Genomic DNA, 15,202 nt, shown 5'->3' on the forward strand with positions numbered 1-15,202 from the left:
GATGCATGTCGAGGACGTGCGACGTGTGAAGAGCAGTGTCTCATACCGGGAATACACCGGTAATTTACACATAGATCGGTCCTGATAACAAATCTTGTGGAGCTCCTTTAGCTGACACCTTTTGAATCATTCCTCTCTTCCTTCCCCCATGCTGTGGAACTTCCTTTTCCACTCCATATCCCCATACACTGTATCGGACTCTATACTAATTGGTAATGTTAGCTAATCACAGGGTTTTATTTCTTATCGCATTTCAGCCATAATCAGTTTCAAGCATACTATGATCATTGTGGTTATCGGTTATCACACTAAGGTGTTGAGTGACCTACTTCTCTATACTGTATATTTTTAATTGCCATTTTGTTCACATATGCTTTTCCCACCTTAGCAAGGTAGCAACAGAAAGATGAACGTCGGCCTCACTTTCTCAAATCCTGACCCTTCCACACACATCCATGTACCACAGACAACACTATCGTTGTCAGTTTCATATGGTATGTGTTGATGGTAAATGAAAAATTAAATGAACGGTTCAATGTCTAGGGTGTGTGTCATCGAATTGTATATGGTTGTCTTGGCGTTACACCACAATCATGGGAGAGGGAGTTTTTCTGTCATTATCTGTGCAATATCTGCGGTTTCAGCATTTTGTATTATGTCTTTGAGCTACCTTTACTATAAGTTTATCTGGAGATCAGGTCTGCAGTCAGATATTAATTCAAAGGTCATGTGACCATGTTTTGTTTCAGTGCACCGCAGTATATAGTATATGTAAGGACTTATGGTCCAACTGCGACTCTGCCCTAACAATTAACTTCAGTAAACGGTATGATTAGGCTAGCAGGAGCTTTGTGTCCCGGAACACATCCACATAAAGTGCAAAAATGTTTGATAGAACAACTATGAATTACAATGGAGGACTCCTGCACAACTGTAATAGAATATGTCGTATCACAGTGCCCTCCTCTGTCTTGGCTTCCAGCAACTATACTCTGCCCAGCTGAATTGCCAAGCTGTACCACACGGGCTGTACACGCAGTAAAAGCATGTATGGACTTAAAAGTATGTTGAACACGATGAGACTGAAGTTCAAATAACCAACCAGACAAGCATCAGGAGTCATACTACTATTGTTACTCATCTGGTGAAACCTACTCTGTTATTCCACTGTACTTGCAGTGACGAGCGATGGCACAAATATGACTTTGTAACTATAATGTACTGAGAGAGTGCCTGGGGAATGGGCAAATTATTATTTATTATCACAGGATAAGGTATACGCCAGGAGACCATTTCTTGAACTCCAAGGTATGCTATTTACTTCAGTGTAATTATCCCATAAAATCCAGAGAAAATAATGCATTTTGTGTGGGTATGCAACAGAGTATGGAAGAACATTACCAAATACTAATAACTTTTAGGGCTAAACATGATGGATAGATGAAAGTGTATGCTTATGATGTTCAGAAAGCAGAAAAGTGCAATATTGGGAGATATAAAGCTATGCTTTGGCAAGTAAAGGTGTCTCCATAACGTTGGGATGTATGGTACCCTCATTGGGGTATTGGAGAAAACCTGGAAGTCTGCTAAAAGACTGTACATCTCTTTGGAGGTGCGTGGGGCCCTTTTACAGATGGGAAATATAATAGTTGATGTAGAGGTGGCGAGGATAGTGATAAATCTTTTTACACCGATGACTGTGAAATCTGAGTATACTGAATATGAGCTTGCCAGATTAGTTGACTACTTGTCTCAGTTACTTGCTAGGGGAGGGTTCATTTCTACTAATTTGGAAGATGGGGTTGCTGCAGGAGACTTCATTCTTGGTCAAAAGGGGTTAGAGACGAAATGAAGTTGTGTTCTGCTTGGAGATGCGTGCTCTGCATGTTGGGAGGGTATGTGAATTATATGCATATTCATGTGTCCTCTTGAGATCTTATTGGAGGAGCAGCCATGAAACTTTTTGCATGGACAATGGAATTAACTATGTGGGACGGGGGATGGTAATGAGGAGTGCTATCTGCTGGTGCATTGACCTTCATTAAGGAAAATCTTTTGAGGCAGATTGGATGGAAATGTAATCTACCAGTTGCTTTTAAAATGGGAGGAGTCATGGAAAAACAGAGTATGATAATTTAATAGGTTTTTAATGCTATCTTAAAGTTCAGATTTTCAAAAGATGGCAAATGGCTTGATACAACGCTTTGTCAAGCTGATGCCATTTTAAATGACTAGTTCGTACTGAGGATGTTTTTGTAACTCCATTTTAAGTGTTTATATGTTTCATTGCTAATCCTTAAATCATAGGATCTTTAATGCTGTACTGTCTTTTTGGTATGTTTGACTTTTGCATTGTTGCACAAGTGTATTGGTATTGTTAATACTAGGGAGTTACAGAGATGGCTAGGCTGGACAAAGTGGTTTTGTGCTGACCAATTTTACTTTTAAAAGGTCGTGGCTAGAAATTAAGAGGGAAGTGCCTGTGAGAGTGTTCTCTGCTGCATGGCACTTTGTATTTTAACTCGAGTTACTTATGAGTAACTGTTTGTATGGAGGTTTGTTCGGTGGTGAGATATAGCTTGAGGGTATTGTTTGGTTTTATTGCAGTGCACTGCACTTTGTGGGGTTACTGGAGAAATTTATAACAATTAGTCATATAAGAACATGGCACACACTGAGCGGCAGCTATGTTTCCTGAACTCACACTCACACAGATACACTTGCATATTCAACAAATTATGCTAAGTCAGTGGTTGTCACTTCTTGGTTGCTGATTCTGTGTATTTCACACTGCTCTCATTTTTTTCCACATGCCAAGTACTTTACTCAGTTAACTCTTCCCTCCCTAGTCAGTTTTACTATCCTCATTGTGTAGCACTTTTTATATGCACAGTTGGTAGCTTTGTGTGTGTAATTACCTATTTTTGCAGTATATGGAAGGCGTTCTACATGTATGGGGCCTTATTTCTTTTGTGTAATTATTTATTTGTAAAGTAAGAAGAGGGAGTTCTACTGTACTCATTGGGTCCCTGTCTCCTAAACTTTCTGTACCATTAAGTAGCCTTTTAAACCTCTGTAAACTACTGTTGTTCACTCTCCTTGGCTAGCCTTATCCAACCATCATCACCGTAACACTAAACCAGTACTTAACATCCTATCTAACTTTTTGACTAGCTTTCTGTCATAGCCTTTGATTACATAGCACTGTACCTCTTGAAGAATTGTTAATTGTCATTATCGTCCTGCTGATTTAGAAACTTGAGGGCTATTATAAGGGCTCCTTTCTTTCCTTGCCTCCATGATGGTGAGCAGCTTTGTAGCCCTTGGTCCTCTTAATTCAGGTACCAACTCGTTTACTTTTCTCTGTCTTCTTTCAATTAGGTCGTAATGCTTCTTTAGGTATAGTGACCAGACTTGTGAATTACAATCCAGTTTTAGTATTATGTATGTAGTGAATGATATACATATCATGTCCTTACCATATGCTTTAAATGAGATTCTCATACATGCCATGTGCAATTCTGTTGACTGATCAGGCATTGTCATCCCTAGATCTCTTACTTGCATGTTCCCGGAATTAATTTCTCACTAGTTAATGATCATGCTGAGGCCTTCTTTCGCTTTCTCCCATCCTCATTACCTTATACTTGGACTGAATCTCGCCATCCAATTAATCTAAAAACTTTGGAGTTTGTTCAGGTCTCCCTGTAAGCTGATGAAATCATTGCCATTCCTCCCCTCTCTCATGACATTTAACACCATTTGCGAACATGTTTTGGCATGATTTGAGTACATCAGGAATATTATTTACATGTACATATGGTGTGGGAGGCAAGTTGTTAGAAGCAGTGAAAAGTTTTTATCGAGGATGTAAGGCATGTGTACGTGTAGGAAGAGAGGAAAGTGATTGGTTCTCAGTGAATGTAGGTTTGCGGCAGGGGTGTGTGATGTCTCCATGGTTGTTTAATTTGTTTATGGATGGGGTTGTTAGGGAGGTAAATGCAAGAGTTTTGGAAAGAGGGGCAAGTATGAAGTCTGTTGGGGATGAGAGAGCTTGGGAAGTGAGTCAGTTGTTGTTCGCTGATGATACAGCGCTGGTGGCGGATTCATGTGAGAAACTGCAGAAGCTGGTGACGGAGTTTGGTAAAGTGTGTGGAAGAAGAAAGTTAAGAGTAAATGTCAATAAGAGCAAGGTTATTAGGTACAGTAGGGTTGAGGGTCAAGTCAATTGGGAGGTGAGTTTGAATGGTGAGAGGCTGGAGGAAGTGAAGTGTTTTAGATATCTGGGAGTGGATCTGTCAGCGGATGGAACCATGGAAGCGGAAGTGGATCATAGGGTGGGGGAGGGGGCGAAAATTTTGGGAGCCTTGAAAAATGTGTGGAAGTCGAGAACATTATCCCGGAAAGCAAAAATGGGTATGTTTGAAGGAATAGTAGTTCCAACAATGTTGTATGGTTGCGAGGCGTGGGCTATGGATAGAGTTGTGCGCAGGAGGATGGATGTGCTGGAAATGAGATGTTTGAGGACAATGTGTGGTGTGAGGTGGTTTGATCGAGTAAGTAACGTAAGGGTAAGAGAGATGTGTGGAAATAAAAAGAGCGTGGTTGAGAGAGCAGAAGAGGGTGTTTTGAAATGGTTTGGGCACATGGAGAGAATGAGTGAGGAAAGATTGACCAAGAGGATATATGTGTCGGAGGTGGAGGGAACGAGGAGAAGAGGGAGACCAAATTGGAGGTGGAAAGATGGAGTGAAAAGGATTTTGTGTGATCGGGGCCTGAACATGCAGGAGGGTGAAAGGAGGGCAAGGAATAGAGTGAATTGGAGCGATGTGGTATACAGGGGTTGACGTGCTGTCAGTGGATTGAATCAAGGCATGTGAAGCGTCTGGGGTAAACCATGGAAAGCTGTGTAGGTATGTATATTTGCGTGTGTGGACGTGTGTATGTACATGTGTATGGGGGGGGTTGGGCCATTTCTTTCGTCTGTTTCCTTGCGCTACCTCGCAAACGCGGGAGACAGCGACAAAGTATAAAAAAAAAAAAAAAAAAAATGTATCAAGAATAGCAGTGGCTTTTTGACAAACATGAACACACAGCATACCCATCCCTCTTTCTAAGATGGAGCATACCCTGTCACTTTTGCATAAAAGATTGCTTATGTATGGCCTTATTTCCATGAAGTTGTGCTACCGAACCAGTTGCTCCTACTCAATTCTGTTCTCCGAATCCAATTAGACATTTTCATCTATACTATTTACATTTCTTTCTACTGTGCAGATGGATCAACCATATCCATAGTCAAAATGCCTCTGTACATATTCTGTTAAGTTTTAAGAGGTTTCCTACTCTTGAATGTAAGAAAATATAGATGGAACAAAAAGCTGAGGAAGATTCTGCATATATTACCTGCCTCAGACATACATGGTAGTAAGTGTAAGTTCTGTATGTTTATTCTTGTTAATCGATTTGATTGAAGACTGTTCATTATCCTCATGCATCGAAGCACCCACTTTATCTCCATATTTCGCATTTGACAGACTATTGCTCACTGCTTCTTTGTTTTTAATTGCAGTCCAGCAAGTTATTCTAACAACCACATCATTCTAATCTATACTTATGCTTATTCACTGGCTTTCCCTACTGTCTCAAAGGCTATTCAGAGAGTCTTCTATTATGCCTAATTTGTAAATGTTTATTGTAAAAAATGCAAAATATTGATAGTAATATTCACATCATCAACTAATGGTGATGGCTTTTATAACTAGGGCCACTAGATGGGTTAAGTTGTTACAAAGTAATTTTTACATATTCATCACACTTCATAACGCGGAATCTGTTATGCCATGCTTTAAGAAAATTGAGGTAAAGATTGTACAAAGTCTTGGGGTAAGACTGGTAATTTTAAAACAGTGGTTGGTCATATGATAATAAAATGAAATGGTACTACATTCACAAGAGCAATATACTACTATGTTATACTTTTGTACTTTCAAAAAATTCCTTTAGCAACAAAACTGTTATTTTCATTAATTAACACCAAAAAGGATGATGAGGGTTATCAGTCACCTAAAAAAAATTCAAATATACAATTTTGAATTCTATTTTCTAAATCATAACCGTTTTCAGTAAACAGTTCAGTATTTATTGTAAACTTACAATTTATTCAAGTAACTATAAACAGTCTATAAACAATACATAAAGCTCCTAAAATTCAATCAAAAAACCTGATCATGCTATAGGATTTTAACTTATGTGATATTAATCACTGATATATTCAGGTTTCTTTGATATACCTGATGAAAGTGCTAATCTTGTCAAGTATCCGACAACAAGGCGAAATCATATTAAAATTTACTGCGATATTTGACCACAATGAAGCCTAACACCACAGCAGCAGCAAGTGCTGTCATTACTCCAACTGTGGGTAGCAGCCAGCCCTGTGGTGACTCTGGTAGTGCTGATGATGTAGAAAGTGACCGCTGGTGTTTTTTTGAGATTTGTGTGAATAACATAGGTCTTCTAGGAAAGCAGCACTCTGAGTGATCTGTGTTTTCCTTACACTTGACATCTGAAAGGGGATAAATGAGATCTTTGGTCACTTTGAAAGCATATGGAATATTTGGCTCCATCAGTATGATGAAGAACATGCTGTTTTCTGTTTCCTTTTGTTCTTCCTTTTCTTTCCAACAGCACAGCAGTAACAAGAATAAAATTTCTCGAAGTCCAAAACGCACATAACATGCATAGGTAAGTTAATTGCTATATTGTACACTATAGGATCTTTCTGTAACTATTCCCTTATGAGGTTAAATCTCAATGCCAGAATCTAATCTTTTAAGAGAGTGTGGAAAAAAGAGATAAATACCAACTCTGCAGACAAGTGGTTACCATTGGATTTGGAGTGACTGTTTCAATTACCTTACAGTCTGTACCACTACAAGGAACTAGTTAAATACAAGAAGATATATAGATACAAGTAATTGGTGTTATACTTTGCAAATGAATATTACTTACCAAACAGAAATTCCTTTGAACTATAATAATAACGTTTCTCGTCTTTTGGTTTGTTCATAGCTAACAGCTGTAAGCCACACACAGTCTGACAGCCAAAATGAATTTGTAGATGTTTTTTGTAGCATGAGGGGTCAATCTTCCGTGGGGTTCGCTAAAAAAGAAACGTCCATTCATGGCTAATTTTATGCACTTACCTACAATAACAGAGACATAAATGTAACAAAATAAACCAACAACGAAATGGATTTCTTTGTAACAACAAAAACTTTTATACAGCTAAAATCTTTCAATGGAACATATCTACTTGTAACCTCATAACCTCATAACAAGAGTTAACAGCATGCTGGATAGTGCTGGATGTCAAGAGGCATAAGGAAAGATGTAACTATCTTTCAGATATCTTAGCAGAGAAAGATGATCTTAGTCAAATCCAGTGTGATCTAACAGTCAATCATTAGATACTAAAGTTCATGATGTATGTGAATGTTTGCTCCATCTCCAAATCCAAGAAGACTGATAAAATTAACAAGCTGACCAAGCTTATTAAGAATTCAACTGTCATAGCAAAACTAGGGATCAATAGGTCCTGGATATTCACAAGGCTTCATAGACTTAATATATAAATGAGCAATTCAGCTCCACATCCAAGCTTGTTGAGTCAATTAGAGGAGTGATTTCAACAAATCTGAATTATCCTGTGTAATTTGTAAAAGTACTTCTCAAAATTCTAAGCTCCAAATTTGGAATAAGTCATAATTTCATCATGGCTGACATTAATTAATCGTTTATTCAACGCAAGCTGGTCAGAAATGAAACTTCAGGACATAAACACATCTATATGGATTAAGTCGAATATGCTCAAAGAGATGCTATTCATTATTTAACAAGACTTAGGAGAACACATGAGAAAGAATTTAACTTTTCAAGAAGGAATAAAATTAAACATTATCCCAATATAAAAATCAAATATTCCAGCAGAGAATTAATTCCAGGTAAAACTAAAAAAATCACTTAGAAGTGAATGTACTAAGGTTGCTGTATGTGTACTTCACAAATAATGTGATTCAAGAATATCCTCAGGCACAGACAATTTGTTCCACTTTCGTCTGTTACTCATTCAAATAACCTATAACAAGTTTCCATGCTATATCCTTGTCTTTTCCAATAAAAAAGAATTACATAAAGACACTTGTTATACATGAGTCTGCTATTCTAAAATCTAAGTAAATAAGTTTATAGGCTAAATAGTATGAATTCAATAAGGGCTAGCACAATAAGCATAAGTGAAAAACTAGACACTACACTAACTGAAACAAAACAGGGAAAACTAACCTTGCCTTTTATACGTGGGGCTTTAGATATCTTTGCTATTGTGAGATGAGGATGCAAAACCTTTGTGTCTGGCATACACACACCCTTCTCTAAAAACACTTGCCGCACAGTCTCTGCAAGGTTCATCAGCCGAAGGTAGTGCTCATCTTCTACCAAGCATGCATATACAACCTGTGGGACAGATGCAATACACTACCGGCAGAGTTAAGCTGTATAAGTAACATGCACTGTTATGTCATGTTGCTAGTTTTTGTTTCTGTTTCTCATGATGAAACACAAAGTAACCCATAGTTATGCATGTGCATGTTTCACACACAGAATAACTGCATCACTACACCATTAGGCAAAATATTTAGGTATATGCTTTCAGTAATGCTGCTTGTTCTGATACCAAGATATCGGAGATAAATAAAGACTCCAGTGTAAAGACAAAGGGGTCCTTGAGGTTGCTCTGATATATTGTTTATATATTAGGTTTTCATATAGGTAAATCATAGGAAGAAAACTACCACAATGTTCATCAATCTTGAAATGAAAAGTATCATTCACAATTCAAGAAAACCCAATCTGATACTGTAAAGCCTTTTCTTCATCATTCTGGAATAACAGGCAACATGTTCCTTGTTACTTAGAACCACGGCCACATATTTATAATATCAGTGAATATTGAGACCCCCCCCTCTGGTGTTCAAAGGCTTTGACTACAAGTGGTAAAACTATGAGCAAGAAATAACCTTTGATGAGGACACATCGTTGTCAGCAGATGGAGAGGAGTACTGTAGTGTTGTCAAAGACCTCACTCCAGGGGGCCCACCTTACTCTGCTCCTATTTGAAGCTTAGCCTTAAAACTGTGTGTACTCCAGCACAGAGGGTTCTAGGGTTGCATAACTGACTAACTTGAGACCCTCTGGTATGGTAATAAATATCAATCTCCATCTGGTATAACACTTAAATACCAACCTGATGTGAAAAGTGGCTTACTCCCGAGAATGTTAGCAATAGTGGATTGGTGCTGAAATCATCTGTCATCCTGTTACTGCACTCATCCAGGGCTGCACAAGCACTGTAAAAGAAAAGCAATTATGACAGATGAAACAGGGTATTGTAATGAAGCACTATGCACAAATGTGCCAAAATTGTAATGCATGCTACATTACTGTAAAGGCAGAGAAAATGTACAAGATGAAGAGAGACTCATACTTTGTTGTATGTCTACTAAAAACTAAGTGACATCAAAAACCTCAACCATATGATCCACATCAAGTTATAGTACTAAACTCAACAGGAACAAATAATGTGTATCAAACTTACACTGTGAGTGAATCCTCTGTATCTATGTGAGCTACAAGAAGAGTGATGTGAGAAGTAGCAACATCAACAAAAGATTTGGCCAGAAATTCATCCAATGAGACCAAATCTTCTTGAATCTTGACAATTGATTTGTGGATCTGTTAAGAGAAAACTGCAATGGTGACAACATCAGTAAAGCTAATACTTCTTCAGTTTATAATGTAATGGTTAATATATGAATAAAGACTATTTATGGTAATGTACAGTGACTAAAGTTTTGGAAACATGCACAATTCTTATATTCATTTTCATTTACCCCAGAACCTATATTTGAAAGGATTCTGGTGTTACCCCATGACTGTCATTCCAGGGGCAATGGCAGCTCCATGGCTGCACTGCACTCAGTAGCAGAGACAAGATGGGCTCCTTTGATGCGAGTTCTCATCAAACTTCCCAAAAACAACAATTTTTACTTGCAATCAAATTAGATTTCCTTTTCTTACAAAATCTTGCAAATTTCTCCTCATAACCAAATGAAGAAAATATGTGCTATAAGGAGGGTGTAGTAGTAAGAGGAGTACATATGAGAGGGCTTATGAGGATGTGCTGAAGTGGTTTGTAAAGTATTTCTTGTCTTGGGTTGACTAGCGTGTATGTCATGTTTGTTTACTTCCTACCACTTTTTGATATTCTGGGCGATATGTAGTATTAGTACAAATGAGCTTTTCTTTTTTATATCCCTGGGGATAGGGAAGAAAGAATACTTCCCACATATTCCCTGCGTGTCGCAGAAGGCGACTAAAAGGGCTGGGGAGCAGGGGGCTGGAAATCCTCCCCTCTAGTCTTTACTTTTCAAAAAGAAGGAACAGAGAAGGGGGCCAAGTGGGGATTATCCCTCTCATATGTATGTATGAGTTTTTCTTTTATTTATATATAAATATGAAAGAAAAATGCATTTGCATTATAAAGAAAACCTGTGTCTATGGTCTTATAGCTGTTCAAGATGATGTCTAAGTCCAGGTTTGTTGAACATGAGAATGCCAAAGGGTCTTTTTGGTAATGAATCGTTTTTTGGTGTGCAAATCTAATGTTGCAAAGGTGATGTCTTGATATAAAAATCAAAAGAGGAACATCATTCACAATACATTTATGAAAAGCCACATCTCTAACATTTCAGTTTGAGCTGTTTGAGTGGTGTGGATGGACTGAAGAATTTTTTATCTAAAACTGAAAGCTATGGGACTTCCCTTGAATGAAAATCTAAAATCATTTTTGTATATGCCTTTACATTTTTTTCTTGTTCACCTCATCAAGGAATAGCATTTGCTTCACTTAAGAGATGACTAAACCAATGCTGCAGAATTCCTCAATGAATATTCCAAGCCTGTTGCTAAGTTTTCAACACTAAGTGTGTATGAAGATGTTTAATAACTGTAATGTTTACAGCAGCTGAGTGTACAGAAGTACAAAATTCAAGAGATAATGTAAAGCATCAAAAAGACAAATTTATTTATTTTTTTTTATTTTGCTTTGTCGCTGTCTCCCGCATTTGCGAGGTAGCGCAAGGAAACAGACGAAAGAAATGGCCCAACCCACCCCCATACACATGTATATACATACACGTCCACACACGCAAATATACATACCTATACATCTCAATGTACACATATATATACACACACAGACACATATATATATATCCATGCACACAATTCACACTGTCTGCCTTTATTCATTCCCATCACCACCTCACCTAATCATAAAACTCACATCAGGATTGGATATCTGGATGCCAACAAAGTAGTTAGGTCTCAAGTTCTTGTTTTCAACCTCTCCATCATCTGTATTTTTCATGTGTTTTTTATCGTGTTTGCTCCTTTTCTTGCTTTGCTTTTTGGAGTGTTTCTTTTTGTCCTTTCCTAAGGTGGGCACAACTTTTTCAGCCTTGTCAATAATTTCATCTGAGTCAACATGAGACACATTTTCTTCAAGTTTACTAAAATTATCATCAAAAAGGATCTGACTACTACTTAATGATTCACATTCCGTTTCACTAATACCATAAGGGAAAATCCCACTTTCAATAAGGGAATCAGCTTGGTCTAAACTTTCTGTTACTGAAATATCTTGACCCAAGCTTTCTGTCAGAGAGACTTCTTCAAGATTGTCTCCTGACAGATGTTTGCTATGTGATAAGATCGAGTAACTTCCCTTTAGAAGGTTTTCATGCACCTTCCCTTGGCAATCACTAGCATCTTCTTTGGGATCAATAACTTCAGTTTGACCATCAAGAGAACAACAATCTGATTTCTTCTCGTTTGACAATTCTGGTTCAGAAATATGTTGAGTAGGTCCAGCTGTATTACCCTCCTCTAATCTGCAGCTTAATTCTGAAGAGTCCCACTCCCCTTCATTATGCTCTGCAAGGCTTGATCTACGAAGTTTGTAATCATCACCAGCAACACCTATTCTGGCTTTTTGGAGATTACCCACAGTCAATGAAACTGAATATGATTCAGGTTCTTCTGACTGTTGTAGAGCACTGTTTCCACTCTGATGAGACTTCTTGGGAGGAGGACTTGTATCACTAAGTGAATCACTTTTCCACTGTCTTTTCTGCTTCCTAACTGGAACAGTTTCATCTTTTTCTTCAAGGTCTTCAATTTCACAATCAGATACTCTTTCCATTTTCTTTATAAAATATGGCAACTCTGAAAATTCAAAACTGTTAGAGGTAAATGTCCTATGATTGATTGCAGGCAGGTGTTTAGATTGGACTGTGAGCCTCGTGTTGAATATAAAAGATGGTATGCTTCTCTGTGACTGAATGCTTAAGCTGGGATGTACTCCAAAACAGCAGTATGTTGGTAGCTGTGCAGCTGAAAAAGAAAAAAGTACATAAGTAAAGCTGTAAAGCCTAAAAACATCTTTACCTGGTATTCTGGTAACTACCTAACATATAAAAAATCCTTCTTAGAATGTGAACAACAATACTGGTATATATCTATCATAATGCTGTATATTAAGACAAAACTGAACCCTTTAAGAAAGCTGCATGAGGTAGCCACAAATAAACATAAAGGTGCACAGATGACTTGTGGCTCAAACAAACAACCTTTTGGGAAGAAAGAAAAAGCCCTCTTATGCGATATAATGTGGCTACTAGCATCACAATGATTGTCAAATAGTATGTATGGGGATGTTTACGCACCTAACATCTGATATGGGGTCTGGTAGCATCCAGTTGTCTAATGCTGTTGCTGCTGCTAGGTTGGAATTGATGCAGAAGGAGACAGATACAAACTGCTTATGACTCATGCTGAGGGTGACAGACATGAAGGATGATGACAAACACTGAGGAAGACAGACTCTGAGGTAGATGACTAAAGCTGAGGGAGACAGACACTAAGACTGATGACTACTGCTGAGGAAGACATAAAAGCTTATGACATGCTTAGGGAAAAAGAAAATGGCAGATGACTAATGCTGAGGGAGAGACAAAGGCAGATGACTGATGCTGAGGGAGACAGACATAGGCTGATGACTATGCTGAGGGAGACTGACATATAGGCTGATGACTAACGCTGAGGGAGACAGATACAAAGGCAGATGACTAATGCTCAGGGAGACAGAGAGGTTGATAACAAATGCTAAGGGAGATACACCCAAATGCTGGTGACTAATGCTCAGGGAGACACAGGCTTACGTTCTAAACAAGGTGACTGAAACTGAGCAATATGTCTAGAAAACTGAAGACATATATGAGTGTGTATATGACGATAAAATAAAATTTCAAAGTTGGGGACCCACAGCCTTTTAAATTGACATACCTTTGTCTACAGAACCTTAAAGGTGCTAATAATCTTTAAAATATTTGAATGTCGGCCAGAATTAATTGCGCCCTGCCCTCTCCGGCACTGTAATCCATATCTTTTACACTATGACTACACTTGCCTCTTATAATAACCCGAAATTGATAAAGAAGCAGAGATGTAGGTCTAACCATGCTCCTGGCACGCTGCCATTCATACATTTCTCTGCATTCGCAACTCTATGGCTCTGGCTTTAGATGTAGTCCACAAAGTTTACCAAGGATATGAGATGTCTTTAGAACGTAAATTGTATATTACTCTACAATATAGGATGAGATGATAAAATGAAGAATATGGGCACTACATAATAGTGAAATGTATATGAACAGACTTAACGTCATGGTGAAGAGCTAATTGATACTTTCGGACTCATTGTTTACTACAAAAAATTTATTTACTACGAGAAAAATTTTCCCCAACCAAATTTCAGACAAAACTTAGGATGGATATGGTTGTATACTTAACTTAGAATTATTTGTACAGTGTGAGTAAATTGGTAACTGCTTATATAATAGTATCTGTAGTGTTAGTTCATGTAATCATGAAAGATTTGAACCATTGTGAGCAAAGCATAAATAAAAGATCCGCGGCTTATGAACCATTCAGTCACTGTGCTAGCATGCCCTGTCATCAGTGCAACATGTTTCAGAAACTAATCTAGAGAATTAGAATATGAGATGACCAATTAGAAATGCAGGGCTATAATGTTACACTCAAATATGTAAACAAAAACTAAGCTCTTACACTGGAGGTTGGTCATGAACAAGGCAACATTTTTAGTACCAATTAAGGGATAATGAAAAGAAGGATACGTTTTTCATAGATCAATACGAATCCATAAAATCTTAATCGCCCTTCTCGAGAGTTTCTTGCTTTCGCTAATTTCTTTCTTGTTCACTCAAAAATGCAATTGATCAATTGGTCGTTTTCTCAAGCTTACCGAATCACGTTTTCAGTAATACGTTTTCCTGGACTTATATTTACCTTCATAGGCTCGTGTGGTCAACAAAATGAGGTTTGAGGACCTACTGGCTCAGATAGTTACACAAATATATCTAGTAGTAATATGTGATGTGGTAACTAGAAGTAATACGTAAAGATTCGCCATGTCATGCCTGGCATGGGCTGTGTCGATGACAGCTCATTTTCGGATATACCAATTGTCAAATGTTGGTTGCGAATGTATGGGCGCCTGTAGGTACATGAGTGAAATGTGAAGAGACAAGTAATGATTTTATTCATATTACGTTCGCTGATTTGAATATCGTATATGCAGTTTAAATCATAGACTCTTGGCGGTAGTGTGCCCATAATACGGGGAAAGTTGGACACAATTTACCCAATACTCCTGGTTATGAATGCAAAATTCTATTTTCGCTTTTTAGTATGTATATTAAATGGCTACACTACTTTTCCGGGCTATCATCTCATGCTTTTCTAATAAGCACATGATGTTGATTCACACTAAATGAATACAAAATCAATATTGTACGAGGAATCTGTTCATTGTCGAAAGAAATATATTGTTTAGTGTCTTTTTGGCAAAGAAGTGCAGAAACTAGGCCGTTTTGAAATCACGTGACTACAATTTCAGTAATTCCTATTTCACTTAAACTCATTCATGATGAGGAATCTAATGTGGTAATTCAGACGTAAGTAGAGTGATAATTTCTACCCTAATTATTAGAGTTTA

General features: G+C 37.8%; 1 protein-coding gene across 4 annotated transcripts; it reads right to left on the reverse strand.

The window, feature by feature from the left end:
- Positions 1-5,666: 5,666 nt before the first annotated feature.
- On the reverse strand, positions 5,667-14,598 carry LOC139756301 (uncharacterized). Of its 4 annotated transcripts, XM_071675593.1 has the most exons (8): positions 13,592-13,667; positions 12,849-12,956; positions 11,408-12,516; positions 9,659-9,795; positions 9,308-9,410; positions 8,347-8,517; positions 7,015-7,165; positions 5,667-6,568 (listed from the first exon to the last, which is right to left on the reverse strand). In XM_071675593.1, the coding sequence occupies exons 2-8, from the start codon at positions 12,853-12,855 to the stop codon at positions 6,345-6,347; spliced, it is 1,902 nt and encodes a 633-aa protein (XP_071531694.1). In that variant the 5' UTR covers positions 12,856-12,956; positions 13,592-13,667; the 3' UTR covers positions 5,667-6,344. The 4 variants fall into 4 exon arrangements, with proteins under 4 accessions (XP_071531694.1, XP_071531696.1, XP_071531693.1 ...); XM_071675595.1 differs by lacking the exons at positions 12,849-12,956; positions 13,592-13,667 and adding an exon at positions 14,494-14,598; XM_071675592.1 differs by lacking the exon at positions 12,849-12,956 and having other exon boundaries at positions 13,592-13,691.
- Positions 14,599-15,202: the final 604 nt, after the last annotated feature.

This window comes from Panulirus ornatus, chromosome 21, assembly GCF_036320965.1.
Source record: "Panulirus ornatus isolate Po-2019 chromosome 21, ASM3632096v1, whole genome shotgun sequence".
In the NCBI taxonomy this organism is placed as follows: Eukaryota; Metazoa; Arthropoda; class Malacostraca; order Decapoda; family Palinuridae; genus Panulirus; species Panulirus ornatus.